We start from the raw sequence: 23,426 nt of genomic DNA on the forward strand, positions 1-23,426 counted from the left end.
AGTATATTGTCATATGCACAACATTCATGAGAAGAACATAAACGGAACATAAATTATACAAAATTATACAAGAAAGAATACAATTAGAACAAAAAAAAATTCCACTCTAGTGCAAAATGGTCATAGTGTTGCTATACTGAGGTAGAGATCGAGGTTGTGCAGGTTGGTTCAAGAATCAAATGATGGTGGATAGGGTAGTTAAGTAAACTTATGGGGTGTTAGCTTTCATAAGTCGAGGGATCGCGTTTAAGAGCCACAAGGTAATGATGCAGCTCTATAAAACTCTGGTTAGACCATACTTAGAGTACTGTATCCAGTTCTGGTCACCTCATTATAGGAAGGATGTGGAAGTGTTGGAAAGGGTGCAGAGAAGATTTACCAGGATGCTGCCCGGTTTAGAGAGTATGCATTATGAGGAGAGACTAAGGGAGCTAAGGCTTTACTCTGGAGAGAAGGAGGACGAGAGGAGACATGATAGAGGTGTACAAAATATTAAGAGGAATAGATAGAGTGGACAGCCAGTGCCTCTTTCCCAGGGCACCAATGCTCAATACAAGAGGGCATGGCTTTAGAGTAATAGGTGGGAAATTCAAGGGAGATATCAGAGGGAGGTTTTTTACCCAGAGAGTGCTTGGGGCATGGAATGCACTGCCTGGGGCAGTGGTGGAGGCAGGTACAATGGTCAAATTCAAGAGATTACTAGATAAACATATGGAGGAATTTAAAATAGAGGGTAATGTGGGAGGAAGGGGTTAGATAGTCTTAGGCGAGGTTTAAAGTTTGGCACAACATTGTGGGCCGAAGGGCCTGTATTGTGCTGGACTGTTCTATGTTCTTTGATGGCAGGGTTGTGTGCAACCAAATGAATGAATTAGGTTTTATTTTGAAAAGCTAATGCAAGTGGAAAGGACTAAATGGCCTCTTCTGTGGTGAATTATTCTGACTCTAAGTATTAACACTTTTAGTTCCAAAACTGGGTGGCACGGCTAGTAGATCTACTGCCTCCCAGCTCCAGTACCTGGGTTCAATCCTAACATCTGGTGCTGTCTTTGTGGAGCTTTCCACTTCCCTTCAACCATTCAGTTCTTGAGCCAACCAGTACAACCATATTCACCACAGTAATATCAACACTATGACCACTTTGATCACTTTGCACTAAAATGGACTTTGTTCTTTTTTTGTTCCAATTGTGTTCTCTCTGGTAAAAATTCAGTATAATTTGTGTTCAATTTATGTTTTTATTGTGAATGCTGCTTATCTGATACTATGTACCCGTGATGCTCTGGAAGCAAGTTTTTCATTGCACCTGTACATACATGTACTCATGTACATGACAATAAACTCAACTTTGACTTTGCACATACTCTCTGTGACCATACGAGTTTCCTCCTAAATCCCAAAGTTGGTAGGTTAATTGGCCATGTTAAATTGCCCATAATGTGTAGGTGAGTGGTAGAATTTGGGGGATGGGAATGTGGCAAGAATCAAATGGGATTAGTGTGGGATTAGTGTCAATGGGTGGTTGATGATTGGTGCAAACTCAGTAGGCAGAAGGGCCTGTTTTTGTCTATGACTCTATGAGCAAGACTTAAAATATAGGACAAATGGGATTTCATCACATTCCTGATTTGGTTTAATTGTATTAAAGAATTGTAACTGAAATTTAAAAGAACCATTCATTTATGTTAAGTGTCATCTATTTGGCATAGTGCAAGTTAAAGACTAGTGTGGGAAGAAGAACAGGATTTTATCAATATTTAAGAAATGTTTATGTCAAGAATTTTTTAAATATTCTTTCATCAAATGAAATGCATTAATTATGCCTTTATTTTCAATTCAGATAGAACCAGCAGGTATACAGTAATAAGAATGAAAGTGGAAATATTTGTCAGTACCTAAATAAGTAGCTAACTGGAAGGTTCTACCAGTCTGTATAGGCATGATACAGAAATTTTTTCATGTATTACTCTATGATTATATTCAGCAAAATAAAGCATTGTTTAAGCATCTCCAGAAATTCAGAGAAAAGTTCCTCTCTAAATTTTCTAGCAGCCATGATAATATTCATCAGTTAAGCCCACAAAGATTTACAGTTCACAGTAATAACTGGGGGAGTTGTGCTTTGGGCCCTCCAATTTTTGATTTCAAAACATAAAACTGCCCTGAGTACACCTTGCTATTGGCAATCTCTCATTCAGAGGTTGACATAGAAGGAAGCCATTTGGCCCATCGAGTTTATGCTGGTTTTCAGAGCAATCCCATTACCCCACTTATTTCCCTGTTACCTATTCTATCACACATACCCATCAAATCCACTCACATTTTCCTATCACTCACCTACACTAGAGGTAAATTAACCTATCAGCTCCTCAACTTTGGGATGTGGGAGGAAACAGGATCATCTGGCAGAAGAACATGCAAACTATGTACATAAAGCACTGGATTTACTGGAATGTGGAAAGTGAAAAAAAACACAGTTGTTATGTTCAGGTGGAGAATATTATTCCAAATTAGAGTCATGGCATATTATTCAGCATTACCAGAGGAACTTGTGCTACAAGTGAGAAGTGCTTTTGGCAAAATAATGTCCTGCTTTCTCCAACAATGATGCCCTACATTTTAATGAGTAAACAATGCCTTTTTTTAAAAGAATGAACAAGAGAACATAATCTGCCCCTGAATGGAAGTAATAAACCAGATTTACCTCATCTCCACTGTATTGTTTTAAACAATGTAAAAGGCGGCAACTATTGGACAACCAAAATGATGTCATTTCAAAGTCATCATTGTGTTTCTGTAAAAGAAAATAGAAAAAATTAAACATCAGAGCAGTTTAATATACAGCAAAAACCACTGGCATATTGGAATATTTTAAAAACAAAATACTTTTGGTTTCCTTCTTGGTTCATTGTGAAACTTAACTGCTGAGATCAGGAAGGTCACAGTGTGCATTGAATTAGCTGACTTGGCTAGGAAGGCAGCTGGAAAACTAACTGGCCGCTGTGCCTGTGCAGCACGGATGGAAACACAGATAAACCAAGGTTCCTGCTGTCCTGCTAGCTATCTAGTGACTCCCATGAGAAATGATCCCTCTGACAATGGGAGTATTGTCGACCATAACATTCCTTAACTAACAAGCATTCTATTCCTTATTACATTCAACTGAAAATTATTTGAGTGGGTGGCCAGGGCCCATTAGGAGAAGACAAGAAAGGCTGAATCTTATTTTTTTTTACACAAATATATCATGGTCCAATAAACTTTATGTAATTGTTAAATAATCAGATGCTCACTCAGCTGTGACATAACTCTCAAAGTATTCGGTGGCTGGATTGAAGAAGCTAATCCTTTACCTTTAATACTTTTTTTATGCCATTGATAGTTCCAGTGAGAAGTGACTGGACCTTCTGGTCATCATTTATGTAATCTGCATGTCTAAGGCACATGAAGAGGATGTATGCTGGCAGGCCTGGTACTGTGGCAGAGACTGCTTGGGGCTTCAGGTCTACAAATAGGTGGAAAAGAACAAAAACAGTACAATCAGCAATTGAGCAACGAGTCTACTGGCAAAAAAGTTGAGAGGAATTAACTTGTTCATTCCGGTAACTCCAAATAAAAATAAAAACAGAAAATGCTGGAAATACTCCTTTCCATAGCTTCCAACTTTGTAGTGTTCCAGCCCCATGTAGCTTGCGTCTATCTCCTGTCCAACATTCACAAGCAGGACTCTCTAGGCAGACCCATTGTTTTAGCCAGTTCTTGCCTCACCAAACATATTTCTTCCTACCTTGACTCCATTCTTCCTTCCCTGGTCCTATCCTTTCTCAGGTACATTCATGATGTTTCAGATACCTTCTGCCACTTCGATAATTTCCAATTCTCTGGTCCCAACAGGCTCATCTTTACCATGGATGTACAATCCCTCTGCAAATCCATCCCACAGGAGGGACTGAAGGCCCTCTGCTTCTTCCTCGAACAGAGTCCTACCCAGTGCTCCTCCACCAACACAGTTGCTCACCTGGCTGAGCACATCATCGCATTGAACTTTCAACTCCACTCACTTTCTTCAAATTAAAGATTTAGCTATGGAAACTCACACAGGCCCAAGCCATGCTTGTCATTCGGTGGGACAAGTGGAATGGTCGATGTTTCAGTCTTACCTTGGCCCCATTCTCAACTATATCTCATCGAGGACTACCTAGTTGCTGCTTCCTGTATTCACAGCCTCAAAAGTTTCATTAATTTTGCTGCCAATTTCCACCCTACTCTCACCTTCACATGCTCCATCTATGACCCTTTCTTTTCTGGAACTCTGTCTCTATTTCAGGAAATTGCCAACTACATTCATTGCAAGCCCACCAACTCCCACAGCTACCTTGACAATACTTTCTCCCACCCTGCCTCCTGCAAGGACTTTTTTGTTCTCCCATTATTTGCTCTGATGATGAGACTTTCTGCACAGGTGCCTCTGAAATGTCTTCCTTCTTCCTGAACGATGGCTTTCCCTCTACCATAGTGGACAGACTCCTTAACTGCATCTCATCTATTTCTCTTACCTCTCATCTCACACCCTCCTGGAGAAAGCAAGTTCAGAGATACCCTGGTCCTCACTTTCCACCCCACAACTCATTCTTCACAATTTCTGCCAGCTCCAACAAGATTCCACTACCAGAAACATATTCCCCTCCTCTCTACTTTTAGGATCCATTCTTTTTGTTGTTTCCTGCTTGCTCTTCCTTCCCCACCAACCACTCCCCATCCGGTGGCACAGTCCCATGCAGCTGCAGGGAAAGTGCAATACCTGTCCTTTTATCTCTGCCATTCCCGCTATTCAGGGACCCAGTCTTTCCAGATAAAAAAGTGATTCACTTGCACTTCTTCCAATCCAATGCATTTCCATTGATTTCTTTTATTCACCTTACTTTCTTAAACAGCAAATTTCATACAATGAAGTTTATCGTCTGAAAATGAACTTTTTTTTATTAAATGGAGGACAAAATGTGCACATCACTAATAATACCAGCTTTTAATTTCCACCTGTAACTACCCCTGAGTTTGGCGGTGAACCACTTTCCCGAAACATTGCATGACCTGTTATGAAGTTGTTGGTGAAATCCATTTTTTACTCAGACATTATATTCTTTTGCACTAATGAAGTGTTGAAAATATGATTTTGTTCTGTAGCAGCCCCTTTTGGCAGAACTCATTACATGGTACTATTCCTGCACAGACTTGTTCACTAAAGCATCTCCTGGGACTTACAGAGCCCCATTCAGAACAGAACCTAATTAATCCATCTTCCCAAGCTGATTCTCTGCATGTTTACCAGGTCAAAGATCTTCCATTTTAACAACATACCTGTGATGAGGTTACGGATAAGTAGAGGTTCATCCTCCTTACAATATTCCAGCATTCCCTGGAACTCCTTCTCCTTCCGTTGCACAGTGACCTGTCTGGTTAGTTGTTCTCGTCTTGGTTCCTTCTGTACTGTGCTCCGGGCTAATAACATTCAGACACCACATTAGGTTAGAGAGCTCAAAAGAAAAATTATTAAAAAGCATAACAGTTTAAAAATGTAAAAAAATAAGAAATGTACATACACAATAAAAATAAGCAAAACTCTTTCCTGCTACTGTGAGGGCAAGAGAGGAAAACATACATAATGCAATCCGATGTCATGATGCTAAAAGCATGGAAACAAGCCTGAATTTGGTAAAAAAATGCCAAATACAAAAAATGCTTCCTTTGTGACATCAACTCTATTTCTCAACAATGATAAATAAAACCACTTCTCTATATTCTAACTTCAGATTGATCTCAACCTCATTTACCACCTCTTCAAATTTCTTCCAAATGTTATCTACAAAGGTTACAGACCAAGAGCCACCTGAAATTTCCTTTTTTTTAAATGCTTATTCTTCAAGGACAAGTTTGAACAGTTTGAAAGCAAGCTGCTAAGCTCAATTCTGTTCTTCCCCAATATCCTCATTCACACTTTTACCCTCAACATCAAAATATCAGATCTCTGCACAGGCAGCAAGAACAAACAGCAGGGTTGAAATCTGGATCAGTTTCTTCATGTGGCTCAAAAATAGACAGTGTCTGCTTTTCCTACAGTGAGATCAGTGGAAACCGTAGGTTTAAGATTCCATATGTCGTGCTGCATAAATAAAAGTTTAACTTTAAAAAGTTTCAATACAAAAAAAAATTCCAATTCAGATTAGAACTTGTTAATATGACATTTTAGAGAAGATGCATTAAACTTTAGACCAGATAGCAAACCTGGAACTTTTTCAAATAAAATATTTCAAGTCTTTTTCTCATATCAGAATATAACATCCATTTGGACATTTACATACACTGTTTGACACAGTGATAAGCTCACATTTGTACTCCCAACTTCTGATAGGTACCATTCACCCAACAATTGAAAAGCAGAAATAGAATCCAATTCCCACCACTCCCCCCCCCCCCACCACGTCCACCACCCACCCCCCCCCCCCCCCCCCGACAAATGGATCATCTTGGTTAAATCTAAGATAGAAACTTCCTAAACTAAATTATACCTTCAAGCTCTTGAACTTTTTTCATGTGAATCTTGAGCTGCTTCTTTAGTTTCTTCTCATTCTTCTCCTGTTTCTCCACCAGCTCTTTAAGGTCCTAGAACAGAAAATGAAAACAATTTGGAGGGAACAACACTTGTTTGACTGAGCTGATTGTACTCACAGGGTATACTGTGACATGGTAGGTATTTTAAGAGATAACACAATTCTGTGTGGTGTTTGACCCTTCAAGTAATTGAAATGTCTTGTAGGATTCCAACAAGTATAGGGAGTATAATGCAAGAATGAGGGTTAGAGGAAGAAATTTTTCAGTTTATTTACCTGTCTTCATACTATTTATGATTACAGGGTTTTTCCTTCCAGGAAAAAAATCATATATTTTACTAGTTTATTCTAATATTGTCTAGTTTATTCTACTCCTTAATTTAGATTTGAACAAATATTGTGCGGTTAATTTTTCCATTCCTATTACAATCATGCATTTTGTACGATTTCCTCTCAAGCACCATTTTCTTCAAAAGCCTGATTTGTTTATAAGAAAAACTCCTCCCTTGTTATTCTTATATTAGCAATCAACTGTCTTCCTCATCTTTGTCCTGCCTCTGGTGCTCAAGCATCCAGTAAGAATTAGGATATGGGCAACAGAGCTTTGGATGGGCTCAAATATTAGAAGACTTTGATTTTATTGGAAGATACAAAGTGGGAAGCCAGTCTTTAGCTTTTTAAACTTAAGGTGCTTTGGGACAGGCAATCCCAGAAGGTAATAAATGCAAAGATGAAGGATTATGCAGACATTAGGCCAAGGTGGGGGAGGACTTGGATCATTATGGAGATGGAAATAGTCCATCTTAGTGATGGTGCAGATATGTCATCCACCGCCTCATGGGCAAATAATAACATTGTCTGGTTCACGTAGTTGTTAGGAAATGAAGTTTGTGATAGGGACAACATCTTAAGAAACCCCTACTTCTGTTCATCCGGAACCAGACAGACAGAGCCTGGTAAAAAGGAAAAATTAAGGGATCAGGAGAGGTGATGGTCAGGTGAGATATAGGAGCTGAATTAGGCCATTCGGCCCATCGAGTCTGCTCTGCCATTCAATCATGGCTGACTTTTTCATCCCCATTCTCCCACCTTCTCCACATAACCCTTAACCCCCTCTACCAATCAAGAACCTATCAATCTCTGCCTTAACTACACTCAATGACTTGGCCTCCACAGCCCTCTGTGGCAACAAATTCCATGGTGAGGTGGAATGCGTTGAAGTACTCATTATTAGAATTTACAAAGGTATTGAGCCAAGGGTTTCAGGAGGAGATGAGGTGAACAATGTCAGAGGAGGATGGTATTATCAACCGTGCCGAAGTCAGTCAGGATGAGAGGGACAGAGAGACAATCACACAGTATTCATTAGTGACCTTGAGAAGAGTTATTTTATTATTGCTGCAGAAGCAGAAACCTGACCAGATGGAGTCAAACAAGGAAACCGTGGAAAGATGGGAACTAACTTGGAGGGTTTAATATGGTAAAAATATTCAGCAGAAATTTTGGTCTTATCAACTTTATCTGTCCGTCTTCATGTTAAGAAATATCCAGTTTCCACTTGATAACTGTCTACTGAAACACTGGAATAACGACCTTACTCCTTGCAGCATCAGAGGTGAAGAGCTGCAAAACAGCCCATTGCAGAGTTCTAATAAAAATGGCCATAAAGAAAGGTATTTGTTGGATTTATGCACAGGGCAGAAGGTTAACAAGTTAAGCTTAAGTATAAAGATAGCAGCTTAATTAACAACAGCGCAGTCTGGAGTCCCTACTACTCCTGTGTAGTTACATGTCTGAATATCTCTGAAGTGATTAACAATCTTACCAGGTTCTCATTGGTGAGACGCGTAATCTCCTGTTGTATGTTATATTCAATACGTGCATCTGGAGACATCTGAAGTGTCTGTGTGAGGACTTGTTGCTGCTTTTCCATCTCCTCCTTCATAGCCTCAATCTGTGCTTGCAGTCTTTCTACCTCTTCCTCGTGTTGCTTGATCTGAGACTGCAATTGTGCCTCCAGCAGCCTGTGGTGCAAGAACATCAAGTTAAAAAATGTCAGCTGGAAGGGTTGGTTCCTATATTTAGTTAAGGTAAGATATGGAAAGATTTGTCTTTCACTATAGCACTCTTTAGCTGGGGGCAGCACTAGTGGTTACTGTTCATGTTACTGGATTATACAACCAATTCAAAGCACATAGGTTAACCAGGCCTAGGTTAAAGTAAGGCTGAATCATTTACTGTGGTCGATTATATCCTCACACTCAGTAATGCTGCATGGGCAAATAAAACTTTTCTCTTAGAGATACCGACTGCAGAGACAGCAAATAATTGAGATGCAATTAAAATATGATTTCTCGCATTTCTTCACTACACATCATACCCCTGTGAAGACAACAGTAAAGTGACCAGATCACACTTGTCATCAGTGTGTCCTTCTGATGATTAACTCCTTCCCTCCCTCTTCTGAGGCACAGAGGACATCTGAGAACATTGGCTCACACTTTGACTTGGGTCTGCCAAGTAGAATGTGGAGACCATTTTAAAAATATATAAAATTTAAAAACTTATAAAAAATATTAAAAAAATATATTTGATATTCCTTAATTACTCAAGCTATTGGCACCTGGTTACCCAATGGTTCCAAGCTGGTATCTTCCACCCAATCCTCTTCAAATTTATTTTTCTAAAAGGCTTTCAAGACTGTTCAACAACTAGAGCCCACATTACAGTAACTTGCCCAAGCAGTCAGCCAAGACAACTCCGAAGACAATTTGTATCAATGCACAATCATATTGCAGTAGTTATCTTGGCCAACACTAGTTCTGCAAATGCACGTTATCTATCAGAGTTCACAGGATAGCATGTACTCTTCCTTTACTTAAGCTAAATCAGAACAGCCAAGTCCCTCACTAAGAATTGCACTTACAAATGCAGTCCTTGGCAAATTACAGATTTTAATATTTGAAGAATTTCTACATATCTCTGAAATAATGTACTATTAATAACATTGTGAACCTTAACCTTTGTTTTATTGAAAAACCAAATTGCAAAATATGATCTTCCAATTGCATGGACAAATCATCATTAAATCAGGTTATTTCTATATAATTGTCTGACTCTACATCTGCTGACCTCATCTGCTGCTGAAATCCTCATCAATACCTTTGTTAAGTCTAATCATGAATATTTCAACACATTCCTGGCTAGCCTACCACTTTTCATAAACCGGAGAGCATTCAAAACTCTTCTCAGCTCCTGATTCATACCTGGCTCTTTTCTTCTGTGCTTGCTGATCTGCATTGCTTCTGGTTAAGCAATACATTGAATTTAAATTTGCTACGTTGCTTTTAAATCCCTCTGTGGCTTTGGCCCCCACTATCTTTGTAATCTCTTTCAACCTACATCTGTCCAGTTTTGGTCTCTTGAGCAATCCCGATTTTAAATTGTTCCTCAGCTGGCAGCTATGCTCATTTGCTAGACATGCCAGTATGTAGTTTGATATTAAGTGCTATTTCTTCATACCCTTGTGAAACATCTTGGTGTTTTATTCCCTTAAAAACACCATGTAAGTACCAATTGCTGTTGACCCACAAATACCAAACTTGAACTCCTCCTAACAGGTTTTATCATTATTCAAAACGAAGGCAAGCAAAGGTTTGACCTGGCAACTTCCTTTAGGCCTTGATATGCCAGGCCAAGCTCTCCATCTTCATTGAGGTAGCGCCAGTCCTCAGCCTGGCTGCAAGTGTATGACAGGTGAAAGGAAGCAAGAACAGAAAAAAGAGAAAGGAGCAAAAGTGTCATTCAGAAAAAGAAAAATCAATGTTAACACAGAAAGTAAGAATAGGTATCAACATTTCAGACATTTCTCCAAGTTATAATAACTTAGAAACCCCAGAAAGTAAGGCCAATGAAAGTGGAATTGGTAGGTCTCACTCAAACAGCCATAGTAAATTATGGAGATTGTGCTGATATGTCCTATATCCATCCTCTACCTGCATTAGTGCCAAAACAAGAAGATGCACTGTCCTTGTGCCTGTACATGCATGATTATTAAGCTCAGAGGTGATCAAGTACCAAGGAATGAAATATTTATCACATTGCAGAAAGCAATTTCAGTTCAAGTAAATCACAGTCCAGAACAAAGCAAGTTACTCCAATCTACGCACCTACTTAAGTTACAATTCAGCTAAACTCAGAAAGATGAGATTTCTTTTGACTGTCACAACTTGTATTATAAATTAGAAGACATTTTAATAAAGTCAGGCAATCTGCGTGGCTTCCTGCAGCCACAAACAGTTAGGTACATTATTTTAAAGGGAGTATTATTGGATTTAATAGCCTCCTCTCAAGAATAGTCAGCTTTTTTAAAAATCCCTTTAACATCCCATCAGTGATTCAGCGAAAATATATGGGATCAAGAAGTTTTCATATGGATAGTGCTGTTAGCTAATTTTCCCTGAGGTACTGATAGAAGTAATAGGAGTATTACAGTCGCCACAGATTTGTTGATAGAGTAAAATAAAATCAGTTTTTATTTATGACCCTGATTATTATCCAATGAGCTGGGTTAGAGTGAATGTGTGAATCAGGTAATTTATGTGTTATGAGATGTCATACAAAATAGAATATGAACTGGTTCTAAGATCTGAAATCCAATGCAATTAAGGGAGCACTGCAGCAAACAGAACCATCTTTTATTCCATCAATCTGAACTTTATTCACTCCTGAAACTTGTGTGAAAAGGGTAAAACTGTTCTGTACTGGATCAGGCTGAAGATAACTGCCTTCATACTATTTCGTTTGTGATAAATTCATTTATAAAGATGTGTCCATAAAATAGGTAAATCTAGGGCCTTCACAGGAAATAATAGACTTGAGCTGGGAGATGATTTACAGGTAAAACAAACCTACCTGTTTGTCTCACATATACCATTGTAAGCCTCAATGGCATCATCTTTATCTGTGTTTTCATCACTTCTTTTCCACTCATATTTCTCAGTCATGTTATCCTGCAATAGGAAAAGCAAATTATCTATCTGACATGTCCAAATGTGATTTCTAATTCAGCAAAAATGTGAATTCCACGTGGAACACCAGAGAAATGAACAGAAATCCCAACATTGTGGACCCATGATGCCCATAAATGGATGACAGCAAGCATAAACTCCCCTTCCAACCATTGACCCAATTTTTCAATCTCACTAGAGAAAACCCTGCATTTACAAATTCTGCAGTTCTGTGACTCCCAAAGGCAATCACGTAAAACTACAGTATATTCATTTCTCCAATGTTAAACACTGGTCTGCTCTCTTAAGTCAATATTGTCCTCAGCCCTCCCGTTGCCACATTCAGTAAACAACATTACCATGCTTTTTGCTTCCTCCTTCTGCTGAGCAGCTTTGACAATTTGAGTTCTCAGCATGAGGACCTCCTCCTTGCGCACCTCTAGTTCCTCATTGGCCGCCTTCAGCTGATGTAGAAGTACACTGTAAACATCTTCTGATTCATTAGTTGGGTGCTCCATAGCTGACTTTTCTGCTATAGCTTTCCTCAGCTCATTGAGTTCATTCTTCAGCTTCTTGTTTTCAGATTCCAGCTCATGTCGCTGTAAAATGATAAGGAATTGGAAAATGTCTGTGCAATGGATTATTTCAATTACTGTTTACCATTTTATTAGTGTTTTTCTTGTTAGGTAAATTACATATTTCAAAATGGAGTAATACATTTCTGAAAGCAAATATTTTCAGATGCTTAAAATATCAAATATAAACTAAAAGCACTGGAAACATTCAGCAGATCAGGCAGCATCAATGGACATAGCAATTGAGTTTTCATTTCAGGTCACAGACCTTTTATCAGAACTAGAAGAAGTTAGAAATCAAAAATGTTTTAAGTTGCAAAGTATAGGGGGAGTTGAGAGATTTTTGTAAGGCAAGTGTGTTAACCATAGAACAATACAGCACAATACAGGCCCTTCAGCCCACAATGTTGTGCCGACCTTCAAACCACTCCTAAGACTATCTAACCCCTTCCTCCCACATATCCCTCTATCTTAAATTCCTCCATATGCTTATCTAGTAATCTCTTGAACTTGACCAACATATCAGCCTCCACCACCACCCCAGGCAGCGCATTCCATGCACCAATCACTCTCTGGGTGAAAAACCTCCCTCTGACATCTCCCTTGAACTTCCCACCCATTACTTTAAAGCCATGCCCTCTTGTATTGAGTATTTGTGCCCAGGGAAAGAGGCACTGGCTGTCCACTCTATCTATTCCTCTTAATATTTTGTATACCTCTATCATGTCTCCCCTCATCCTCCTTCTCTCCAAAGAGTAAAGCCCTAGCTCCCTTCGTCTCTCCTCATAATGCATACTCTCTAAACCAGGCAGCATCCTGGTAAATCTCCTCTGCACCCTTTCCAATGCTTCCACATCCTTCCTATAATGAGATGACCAGAACTGAACACAGTACTCCAAGTGTGGTCTAACCAGAGTTTTGTAAAGCTGCATCATTACTTCGCAGCTCTTAAACTCGATCCCATGACTTATGAAAGCTAACATCCCTTAAGCTTTCTTAACTACCCTATCCACCTGTGTGGCAACTTTCAGTGATCTGTGGATATGAACCCCCAGATCCCTCTGCTCCTCTACACTGCCCAGAATCCTGCCATTTACCTTGTATTCCGCCTTGGAGTTTGTCCTTCCAAAGTGTACCACTTCACACTTCTCCAGATTGAACTCCATCTGCCACTTGTCAGCCCAACTCTGCATCCTATCAATATCCCTCTGTAAGCTTCGACAGCCCCCCCACACTATCCACAACACCACCGATCTTTATGTCATCTGCAAACTTGCCAACCCACCCTTCCACCCCCTCATCTAAGTCATTAATAAATATCACAAAAAGTAGAGGTCCCAGAACTGATCCCTGTGGGACACCACTAGTCACAGCCCTCCAATCCAAATGCACTCCCTCCACCACAACACTGTTTTCTACAGGCAAGCCAATTCTGAATCCACATGGCCAAGCCTCCCTGGATCCCTTGGCCTCTGACCTTCTGAGGAAGCCTACCATGTGGAACCTTGTCAAACGCCTTACTAAGATCCAGGTAGACCACATCTACTGCACTACCCTCATCAATCTTCCTGGTCACCTCCTCAAAGAACCCTATCAGGCTAGTGTGGCAAAATCTTCCCTTCACAAATCCATGCTGGCTGTCTCTAATCAGTCCATGATTCTCTAAATGATCATAGATCCTATCTCTTAGAATCCTTTCTAGCAGCTTATCCACCACAGACGTAAGGCTCACTGGTCTGTAATTTCCTGGACTATTCCTACTACCTTTTTTGAATAAGGGGACAACATTCGCCACCCTCTAATCCTCCGGTACCATCCCCATGGACAACAAGGACTCAAAGATCCTAGCCAATGGTTCAGCAATTTCCTCCCTTGCCTTACGAAGTAGCCTGGGGAATATTCCATCAGGCCCCAGGGACTTATCTGTCCTAGTATTTTCTAACAGCTCCAACACATCCTCTCTCTTGATATCTACATACTCTAGAACATTACCCTTACCAACACTGTCCTCAGCGTCATAAAGGCCCCTCTCCTTGGTGAATACTGAAGAGAAGTAGTCATTGAGAACCTCACCCACTTCCACAGCTTCCAGGCACATCTTCCCACCTTTGTCTCTAATCAGACCTACCTTTACTCTCCTCATCCTTCTGCTCTTCACGTACGAGAAAAAAGCCTTGGGATTCTCCTTAACCCTACTCGCCAAAGCCTTTTCATGTCCCCTTCTTGCTCTCCTCAGCCACTTCTTAAGTTCCCTCCTTGCTACTCTATATTTCTCATGAGCCCTGTCTGATCCTTGCCGCTTACACCTTATGTATGCTGCCTTCTTCTTCCTAACTAGTTGTTCCACCTCTCGTCACCCATAGTTCCTTCACCCTGCCATTCCTTCTCTGCCTCACCGGGACAAATTTATCCCTAACATCCTGCAAGAGATCCCTGAATATCGACCACATCTCCATAGTACATTTCCCTTCAAAAATGTCATCCCAATTTACACTCCCAAGTTCTCGCCTTATAGCCTCATAATTTGCCTTTCCCCAATTAAGTATCTTCCTGTCCTCTTTGCTCCTATCCCTGTCCATGACAATTCTAAAGGTTATGGAGCAGTGGGCGCTGTCCCCCAAATGCTCACCCACCGATAGATCTGTCACCTGACCCGGTTCATTACCTAAAACTAGATCTAATATGGCATTCCCTCTAGTCGGCCTGTCAACATACTGTGATAACAATCCGTCCTGGACAAACTCTGCCCCATCTGAACCTTTGGCACTAAGCAGGTACCAATCAATATTTGGGAAGTTGAAGTCTCCCACTATAATAACCCTGTTATTTTCACATCTTTCCAAAATCTGCCTCCCAATCTGTTCCTCAGTATCCTTGCTGCTACCAGGGGGCCTATAGAATACTCCCAGTAGAGTAACTGCTCCTTTCTTGTTCCTAACTTCCACCCATATTGAGGATCCTTCTACATTATCCACACTTTCTGCCGCTGTAATAGTGTCTCTGACCAGTATCGCCACCCCTCCCCCTCTTCTCCCCCTCTCCCTATCCCTTTTAAAACACTGAAAACCATGAATATTCAATATCCATTCCTGCCCTGATGTCAGCCATGTCTCTGTGATAGCCACAATGTTGTAGTCCCATGTACTTATCCAAGCTCTCAGCTCTAGCCCTAGTTAAGGACTAGATTAGGTTCAAGAGTTATTGCCACTCCCTATGTCTGCAATCTACTCTACTCCTATGATGTACCAATCAATTCACCCTCTATTTCTAGCCTCTTGATCATCCCCAAATTTAAATGTTCTACCTTCAGCTGCCAAGGCCCTGAAACCCAAAGCCTAGAATTTTCTCCTGAAATCTTCCTCCTCTCTTCCTTCTTTTGAGATTCTCCTTGAGGCCGCTGCCTTTAACCAAGTTTTTGATCATCAGCCATAATGTGGCTCAGCATCAATTTATGGAGACACGAGAGACTCTGGATGTTGGAAACCTGGAGCAACACACAAAGGACCTGGAGGAACTCAGCGGGTCAGGCACCGTCTATGGAGGGAAATGGACAGTCGAGTCTAGGTTATTTTGGGTCAAGTCCCTTCATAAGAACATAAGAAATAGGGACAGGAGTAGAACATCTGGCCCGTCGAGCATGCTCTGCCATTCAATATGATCATGGCTGATCTGGCCAAGGACTCAGATCCACCTACCCGCCTTTTCTCCATAAGCCTTAATCCCTCTATTATGCAAAAATCTATCAGTGTCTTAAATATATTTAATGATATATTTACTGCTTTAATGATATATCTACTGCTTCCCTGGGCAGAGAGTTCCATAGATTCACTACTCTCTGGGAAAAGCAGTTCCTCCTCATCTCCGTCCTAAATTTACTCCCCTGAATCTTGAGGCCATGTCCCCCAGTTCCAGTCTCAACTACCGGTGGAAACAACTTTACTGCCTCTCTCTATCCCTTCCATGATTTTATATGTTTCTATAAGATCCCCTCTCATTCTTTGGAATTCCAGCAAGTATAGTCCCAGGCGACTCAACCTCTCTTCATAGGCTAAGCCCCTCATCTCCGGAATCAACCTGGTGAACCTCCTCTGCACCACCTCCAAAGGCTAATACATCTTTCCTCAAGGAAGGAGACCAGAACTGCATGCAGTACTCCAGGTGTGGAGTTGTACAGTTGCAGTTGCAGCATAAGCTCCCTGTTCTTAAATTCAATCCCTCTAGCAATGAAGGCTAACATTCCATTTGCCTTCTTGATAACCCATTGCACCTGCAAACCAACCTTTTGCGATTCATGCACAAGCACTCCCAACTCCCTCTGCACAACAGCCTGCTGCAATCTTTCACCGTTTGAATAGTACTCTGATCTTCTAATTTTCCTTCCAAAATGGATGACCTTGTAGCGACTCACCGCACCGGCATCAAACCGGCTACCGACATCACGAACGTCGTCGGAGGCCCCGATCCAAGATGGTGCGGGGCCCTCCTTCTTCCCCATCATCAGGCTGGGAAAGCCCATGCGTGACGTCAGCACAGGAAATTTTCAGATATTAAAGGCACACCGCGCCCCTGTCATTCATTCGACTGGATTTCAAACCAGTGACTCTGCGTCCTCATTTCGTAGTGTGTAGCTAGCCGCTACAACCTCACATTTACCAATATTGTACTCCATCTGCCAGACCCTTGACTACTCTCCTAACCTATCTTTATCTCTCTGCAGACTCTCTGCATCCTCTGCACAATTTGCTTTTCCACTCAATTTAGTGTCATCAGCAAACTTGGATACGCTGCACTTGGTCCCCTCTTCCAAATCGTTAAAGTATATTGTGAACAGTTGCGGGCCCAGCACCAACCCTTGCAGCACCCCGCTCACCACTGATTGCCAGCCAGAGAAACACCCATTTATCCCAACTCTTTGCCTTCTATTGGCTAACAAATCCTCTTTCCATGCTAATACATTACCCCCAACTCCATGCATCCTTATCTTATGGACAAGTCGTTTATGCGGCGCCTTAAGATAAAATATCTCACCTTAAGATATTTATTTATTATCGAACGCCTTCTGGAAATCCAAGTATACAACATCCACCTGTTCCCCTCTATCCACTGCACTCATTATATCCTCAAAGAACTCTAGTATGTTTGTCAAACAGGACCTGCCCTTCCTGAATCCGTACTGTGTCTGCCTGATGGAACCACTTCTATCTAGAACCACTTCTTCCAGTCCTGATGAAGGGTCTCAACCTGAAACGTCAACTGTCCATTTCTCTCCATAGATGCTGTCTGAGCCACTGAGTTCTTCCAGCTCCTTTGTGTGTTGCTCCAGCATCAATATATATTTGATAATGCTCTTGCAGAGGTGCCTTAAGCTTGTTTGCCACATTAAAGGTATTAAATGAGGTTGTCATGATAGAAGAAATTAAGAGTAAAATCAACCATGATCTTAGTGATCGGTAGAACATCTCATAGGCTAACACAACCTGGACATTTTCTACAGCTCTGCATTTCACTCAGCATTTTCTCACTCTCTAACTGTCCCCATTAACACATTAATAAAATGGTTTTGACAACAGCTTATCACCACAGCAACCCTATTCTCCCCTCCCCCACCAATCAGAGATATTCCCTTTGCTCTGTCCATCCCTCCTCCACCCCCTCTGCAACTTCAACCTACTTGTTCTCTCACATTTCCAGTTTTGATGAAAGGTCTTTGACACGGAACATTAACTCTGTTTCTCTTTCTACAGATGCTGCCTGCTCTGCACGGTGTTTCTACCATTTTCTGCTTTAACAAAGAACTCAACTTCTGCAATAAACCTGAGCTGTTACCCGTGGGCCAAACCCCAAGAAACACGTTCTATCTTCAGCAGAGGTAATATTATAAAAAGACTAAGATGTAGCGTTGTTATCTGGAAAAGAGCTTGAGAGCATGTTCCTCTGTACTTAAAAGTATGTGAATAGTGACTAATAATTTTTCTCACTTCCTACAGAGTACTTATTAACCTTCTCCACCGTCATCAGCTTTCTACATCTTCAAGAGAACTCTACATTCTTCCACCTCAGGCATCTTGTGAATGTTCCGCTGTCTACCGCCATTGATAATATCTGTATCTTCAACTATAAAAGTCCTTAAACTCTGGATTTCATTCCTTAAAACTCCCTGCCTTCCTTTCTCAGTAAGGCCTTCATAAAGAACAACTTCTCTTTGACCAAATTTTTAGGAATTATTCCATGAATCTTGTTTGATGAGATTTCTGTCTTGACCTATTGACATTAAAGTTGCATTGAAATTCAACTTGTTGTTTACTATAAAGTAACAACAAAACAATGGAGACACAAAAGAGACTGTAGATGCTGGAAATCTGGAGCAACACACAAAATGCTGGAGGAACTCAGCAGGTCAGGCAGCATCCATGGAGAGAAATGGACAGTCCATGTTTCTGGTTGAGACCCTTCATCAGGACTCAAAAACTTAAGCCTGCACCACCATTTAATAAGATCATGATTGATCAGATTATAACCTTAGTGGAAATGTCAAATACATAAGACATAGCATTAAGGTGAAAGGGGGAAAGTTTAAAGGAGATTTACAAGGCTCTTTTTTTTGTTACACAGGAGTTGTAGGTATCATGATGAAGATCTCAACCTCAAATGTCAACTGTCCATTTCCCTCCATAGATCACAAGAGAGCAGAAGGCGGCCATTTGGCCTATCGAGTCTGCTCCAAGGAAAAGGGAAAAAAGAAAATGAGAAATTGGGGGGCAGGTGAAAACAAAACACACTATTCTAACCCCAATTTCCGGCCTTATCCCCATATCCTTTGATACACCAACTATTTAGATATATGTCTATCTCTTCGTTAAACGCCTTCAATGATCTGGCCTCCACTGCTGTACCTGGCAAGGAATTCCACAAATTCACCACCCTCTGGCTAAAGAAATTTCTCCTCATCTCTGTTTTAAACCTGTACCCTCTAATTCTAAGATTGTGCCCTCTGGTCCTGGACTCACCCACCAAGGGAAACAGCCTAGCCACATCTACTCTGTCCAGTCCTTTCAACATTTTAAATGTCTCTATGAGGTTCTCTCTCATTCTTCTGTACTCCAGTGAGTACAGTCCAAGAGCCGACAAACGCTCATCATACGTAAAGCCCTTTCATTCCGGGAATCATCCTTGTAAATCTCCTCTGAACCCTCTCCAACATCAGCACATCTTTCCTAAGATATGGGGCCCAAAACTGTGCACAGTATTCCAAATGAGGCCTCACTAGTGCCCCGTAGAGCCTCATCAACACTTCCTTACTTTTATACACTATACCTCTACGAAATGAATGCCAACATAGCATTCGCTTTCTTTACCACCGATCCGACCTGGTGATTAACCTTTAAGGTATCCTGCACGAGTACCCCCAAGTCCTTTTGTACTTCTGTACTTTGAGTTTTCTCTCCTTTTAGATAATAATCTGCCCATTTATTTCTGTTTCCAAAGTGTACAACTGCACATTTCTCAACATTGAATCTCATCTGCCATTTCCCTGCCCATTCTCCTAAACTATCTAGGTCTCTCTGCAACCTTCCTGTCTCCTCAATATTCCCTACTCCTCCCCCTATCTTGGTGTCATCCGCAAATTTAGCCACAAAACCATTTACTCCGTCATCCAAATCATTAATGTACAAGGTAAAAAGAAGTGGCCCCAACACAGACCCTGCGGATGCTGCCTGACTTGCTGAGTTCCTCCAGCATTTTGTGTGTAACAACAAAAAAATGCTGTGATTGCAAAGGAAGAGAGTGAGCATATTCCACTAAAAAAAGTCCTTTTGTACTTTATCATTAGTTGTCGGATGTGGGTGTGCCTGGCAAGTTCAACATTTATAGCCTATCCCTAATTGTCCTCAAACAGGATAAGCCATCACCCTGAACCACTTCAGTTCCTAAGATACTGCCACGTTGAGCAACAGATTCCAGGTCCTTGATACAATGACGATGAAGAAGGAAGGCAGTATCTTTCCAAGTCAGGATTGTCTGTGAATTTGTAAAGAATGTGCAGTTGCAGATATCCCTGTTGTTCTTTCGTTCAACAAAATGTCGTGAAATTTTTGCAGGGCATCTCATACAGGGCACCTTCTGCAACTATGCCAGTCCTGTCCTGCAAGATCTCAAACTACTTCAGTGTTGATGGAACTGCCTCATTCGGTCAAGTTGAGGCTACATAGCGCATTCCGGGCTTGTACCTTGTAATGGTAGAAAGACTTTGGGGAATTAGGGATTGAGTATGAACATACAACTTAGGAGCCAGAGAGAACACTTGGCCACTTAAGCCTGCTCCACCATTTCATAAAATCATGATTGATCAGATTATAACTTTAGTGGAAATGTCAAATACTAGAGGACATAGGTTTAAGGAGAAAGGGGGAAAATTTTAAGGAGATTTACAAGGCAAGGTTTTTTTTCTTTACACAGAAGTGGTAGGTGCCTGGAATGTGCTGCCGGGGAAGTGGTGGAAGCAGATATGATAGCAACAGTAAGAGGCATTTAGACAGGCATATGAATAGGCAGGGAATGGAGGGAGATAGACCACATGCAAGCAGGTGGGATTAGTTCGGATTGGCATCATGGTTGGCATTGACACCATGGGCCAAAGGGCCTGTTCTTGTGTTGTACGGTCCTAAATGTAACCTCAACTTCTCATTCCTATCTACTTCAGGTATTCTTTCACCGCCCCCCCCACCACTTATCAAGAATTTATCTACCTGCAGCTTAAAAATGTTCAAAGATTCTGCTTCCACCACCCTTTGAGCAAGAGTTCTAAAGACTCATGACCCTTTGAGAGAAAACCTTTTTACTTAATTAATATTTACTTAATAATTTCTTGCCAGTTAGTTAATATTTGTAGCAGAAAACATTTACTGTAATGATTCTAGGATGAAAGACATTATTACACAGACAAAAGGCTGGAGTAGCAGAATGGGATTAACTAGAATGAACATAGAACATCACAGCACAGTACAGGCCTTTGGCCCACAATGTTGTGCCGACATTTTATCCTGCTCTAAGATCTATCTAACCCTTCCCTCCCACATAGCCCCCCATTTCTCTATCATTCATTTGCCCATACAAGTGTTTCTTAAATGTCCCTAATGTATCTGCCCCCACCACCTCTGCCAGCAGTGCGTTCCACACACCCACCACTGTAAAAAAAAACTTACTTCTGACATCCCCCCATACCTTCCTCCAATCACCTTAAAATTATGCCCCCTTGTGCTAGCCATTTTCGTCCTGGGAAAGAGTCTCCGACTGTCCACTCGATCTATGCCTCTTATCATCTTGTACACCTCTATTAAGTCACCTCTCATCCTCTTTCACTCCAAAGAGAAAAGCCCTAGCTTGCTCAGCCTATCCTCATAAGACATGCTCTCCAATCCAGGCAGCATCCTGGTAAATCTCCTCTGCACCCTCTAAAGCTTCCACATCCTTCCTATAATGAGACGACCAGGACTGAAAACAATACTCCAAGTGTGGTCTAACCAGAGTTCTATAGAGCTGCAACATTATCTTATGGCTCTTGAACTCAATACCCCAACTAGTGAAGACCAACACACCACACGCCTTCTTAACAACCCTATCAACCTGCGCGGCAACCTTGAGGGATCTATGGATCTATGTTTCTCCACACGGCTAAGAGTCCTGCCATTAACCTTGTATTCTGCCTTCAAATTCGATCTTCCAAAGTGTATCACTTCACACTTTTCCAGGGTGAACTCCATCTGCCACTTCTCAGCCCAGCTCTGCATCCTATCAATGTCCTGTTGTAACCTACAGCAACCTTCTACACTATCCACAGCACCACCAACCTTCATGTCATCTGCAAACATACTAACCTACCCTTCCACATCCTCATCCAAGTCATTTATAAAAATCACAAAGAGCAGGGCTCCCATAACAGATCCGAGGAAAACCACTGGTCACCAACCTCCAGGCAGAATACGCTCCATCTATAACCACCCTCTGTCTTCTATGGACGAGCCAATTTTGAATCCACTTGCTTAATTCACTTGCAAATCCACTTGCTTGCTTAAAATATTGTTTTGAACGTGGGCCATTTGTCCTCCTATACCATAACTATTCTGTGATTCTGATTCAGTTCTTTCAAAAGGAATAGATTTGTAGATGGACAAATGCAGTGGACATAGACTTTAGTTACCTTCTATGTGGCAACTTGTAAAGGGTTTTCCTAAAGATGATGGAAGCAATATGGAATTGTGGGAATGTTCAATATCCAATAATCAGAAAGCAGTAGGAATTAAGGACAATGGGTAGACGTGTCCACTGTGCGATTTGAATTTAATATGGGTTGAGAGGGAATGAAATTGACATTTAGGGATGATATCAATCATTAATTGTTCAAACCAGAAAAGGAAATTGAAAGGATAGGATATAGGGCTGTAAACGTACTTCTACAAATGGAGAAAAATAAGTGTTCCTATCAGGCACTTTCCAAAGGGAAATAGCTGACCTTTACCATTATTTTTATAGCACTTTCTAAAGAAACAATTTTTTTTAAATTGATTTGTTGTACATGATCATGTTAGAGAAAGAATTGCCGAACTTGTCACTTTGAATTGTGCTTATTCTTAATCTTAGTAGGAATCATACATTCAGTCACACCCACTAGGATAAATCTAGCCTACCGGCCAGGTCCATAACAAATAATACAAACAAGGAAGCTTAATGTGTTTTTACCTAAACGCATTAAGCCATCTTCACTCTATCATGGACACTTGCTTTGTTCTCCTTCTGAGAATCAACTTGTATCTCTCTCCTTCCTAGTTCTGGCAGAGGGTTGCAGACCCGAAACATTCGCCGATTCCCCTTCCACAGATGCTGCCCAAGCTGCTGGGTTTTCCAGCATCTGCAGTTTATTTTATTTTTATACATTCAATCACCGTGCTTTGTGAATACTGTTGCAGTTGGTTCAGTTCATACCTTTAAGCTTTCATAGGCCATTTCTGCTGCTTGCTCATTGTCCGGGATGCTGTTGTACTCATTTGCCTTTGTGGAAGTAAAGCAAAATTATTGTCACATATTGACAGAATGAAAAATAATGCTCAAATCAGAAAAAAAGTAAACTGTTCATTATTTCCTCCTAATTTTTTTCTCTGCAAGTTAGTTTAGGGTAGAATTCCACAGTTGAAGGGAATCTTCCTGAACTTCACTCCAAGCAAGTGAATATCCTTTAT

General features: G+C 41.0%; 1 protein-coding gene across 2 annotated transcripts in view; it reads right to left on the reverse strand.

Annotated features, from left to right (window-relative positions):
• Positions 1–23,426, reverse strand: part of myo5b (myosin VB) — a 215,754-nt gene that overhangs the window by 18,952 nt on the left and 173,376 nt on the right. For both annotated transcript variants that reach the window (XM_052010146.1, XM_052010147.1), the window contains exons 27-34: positions 23,173–23,238; positions 11,977–12,216; positions 11,523–11,620; positions 8,434–8,632; positions 6,567–6,660; positions 5,359–5,499; positions 3,354–3,505; positions 2,705–2,794 (exon numbers count right to left, since the gene is read on the reverse strand). In XM_052010146.1, the coding sequence (XP_051866106.1) occupies positions 2,705–2,794; positions 3,354–3,505; positions 5,359–5,499; positions 6,567–6,660; positions 8,434–8,632; positions 11,523–11,620; positions 11,977–12,216; positions 23,173–23,238 (1,080 nt within the window). The remainder of the gene's footprint in view (positions 1–2,704; positions 2,795–3,353; positions 3,506–5,358; positions 5,500–6,566; positions 6,661–8,433; positions 8,633–11,522; positions 11,621–11,976; positions 12,217–23,172; positions 23,239–23,426) is intronic.

This window comes from Pristis pectinata, chromosome 2 (assembly GCF_009764475.1).
Source record: "Pristis pectinata isolate sPriPec2 chromosome 2, sPriPec2.1.pri, whole genome shotgun sequence".
NCBI lineage: Eukaryota > Metazoa > Chordata > Chondrichthyes > Rhinopristiformes > Pristidae > Pristis > Pristis pectinata.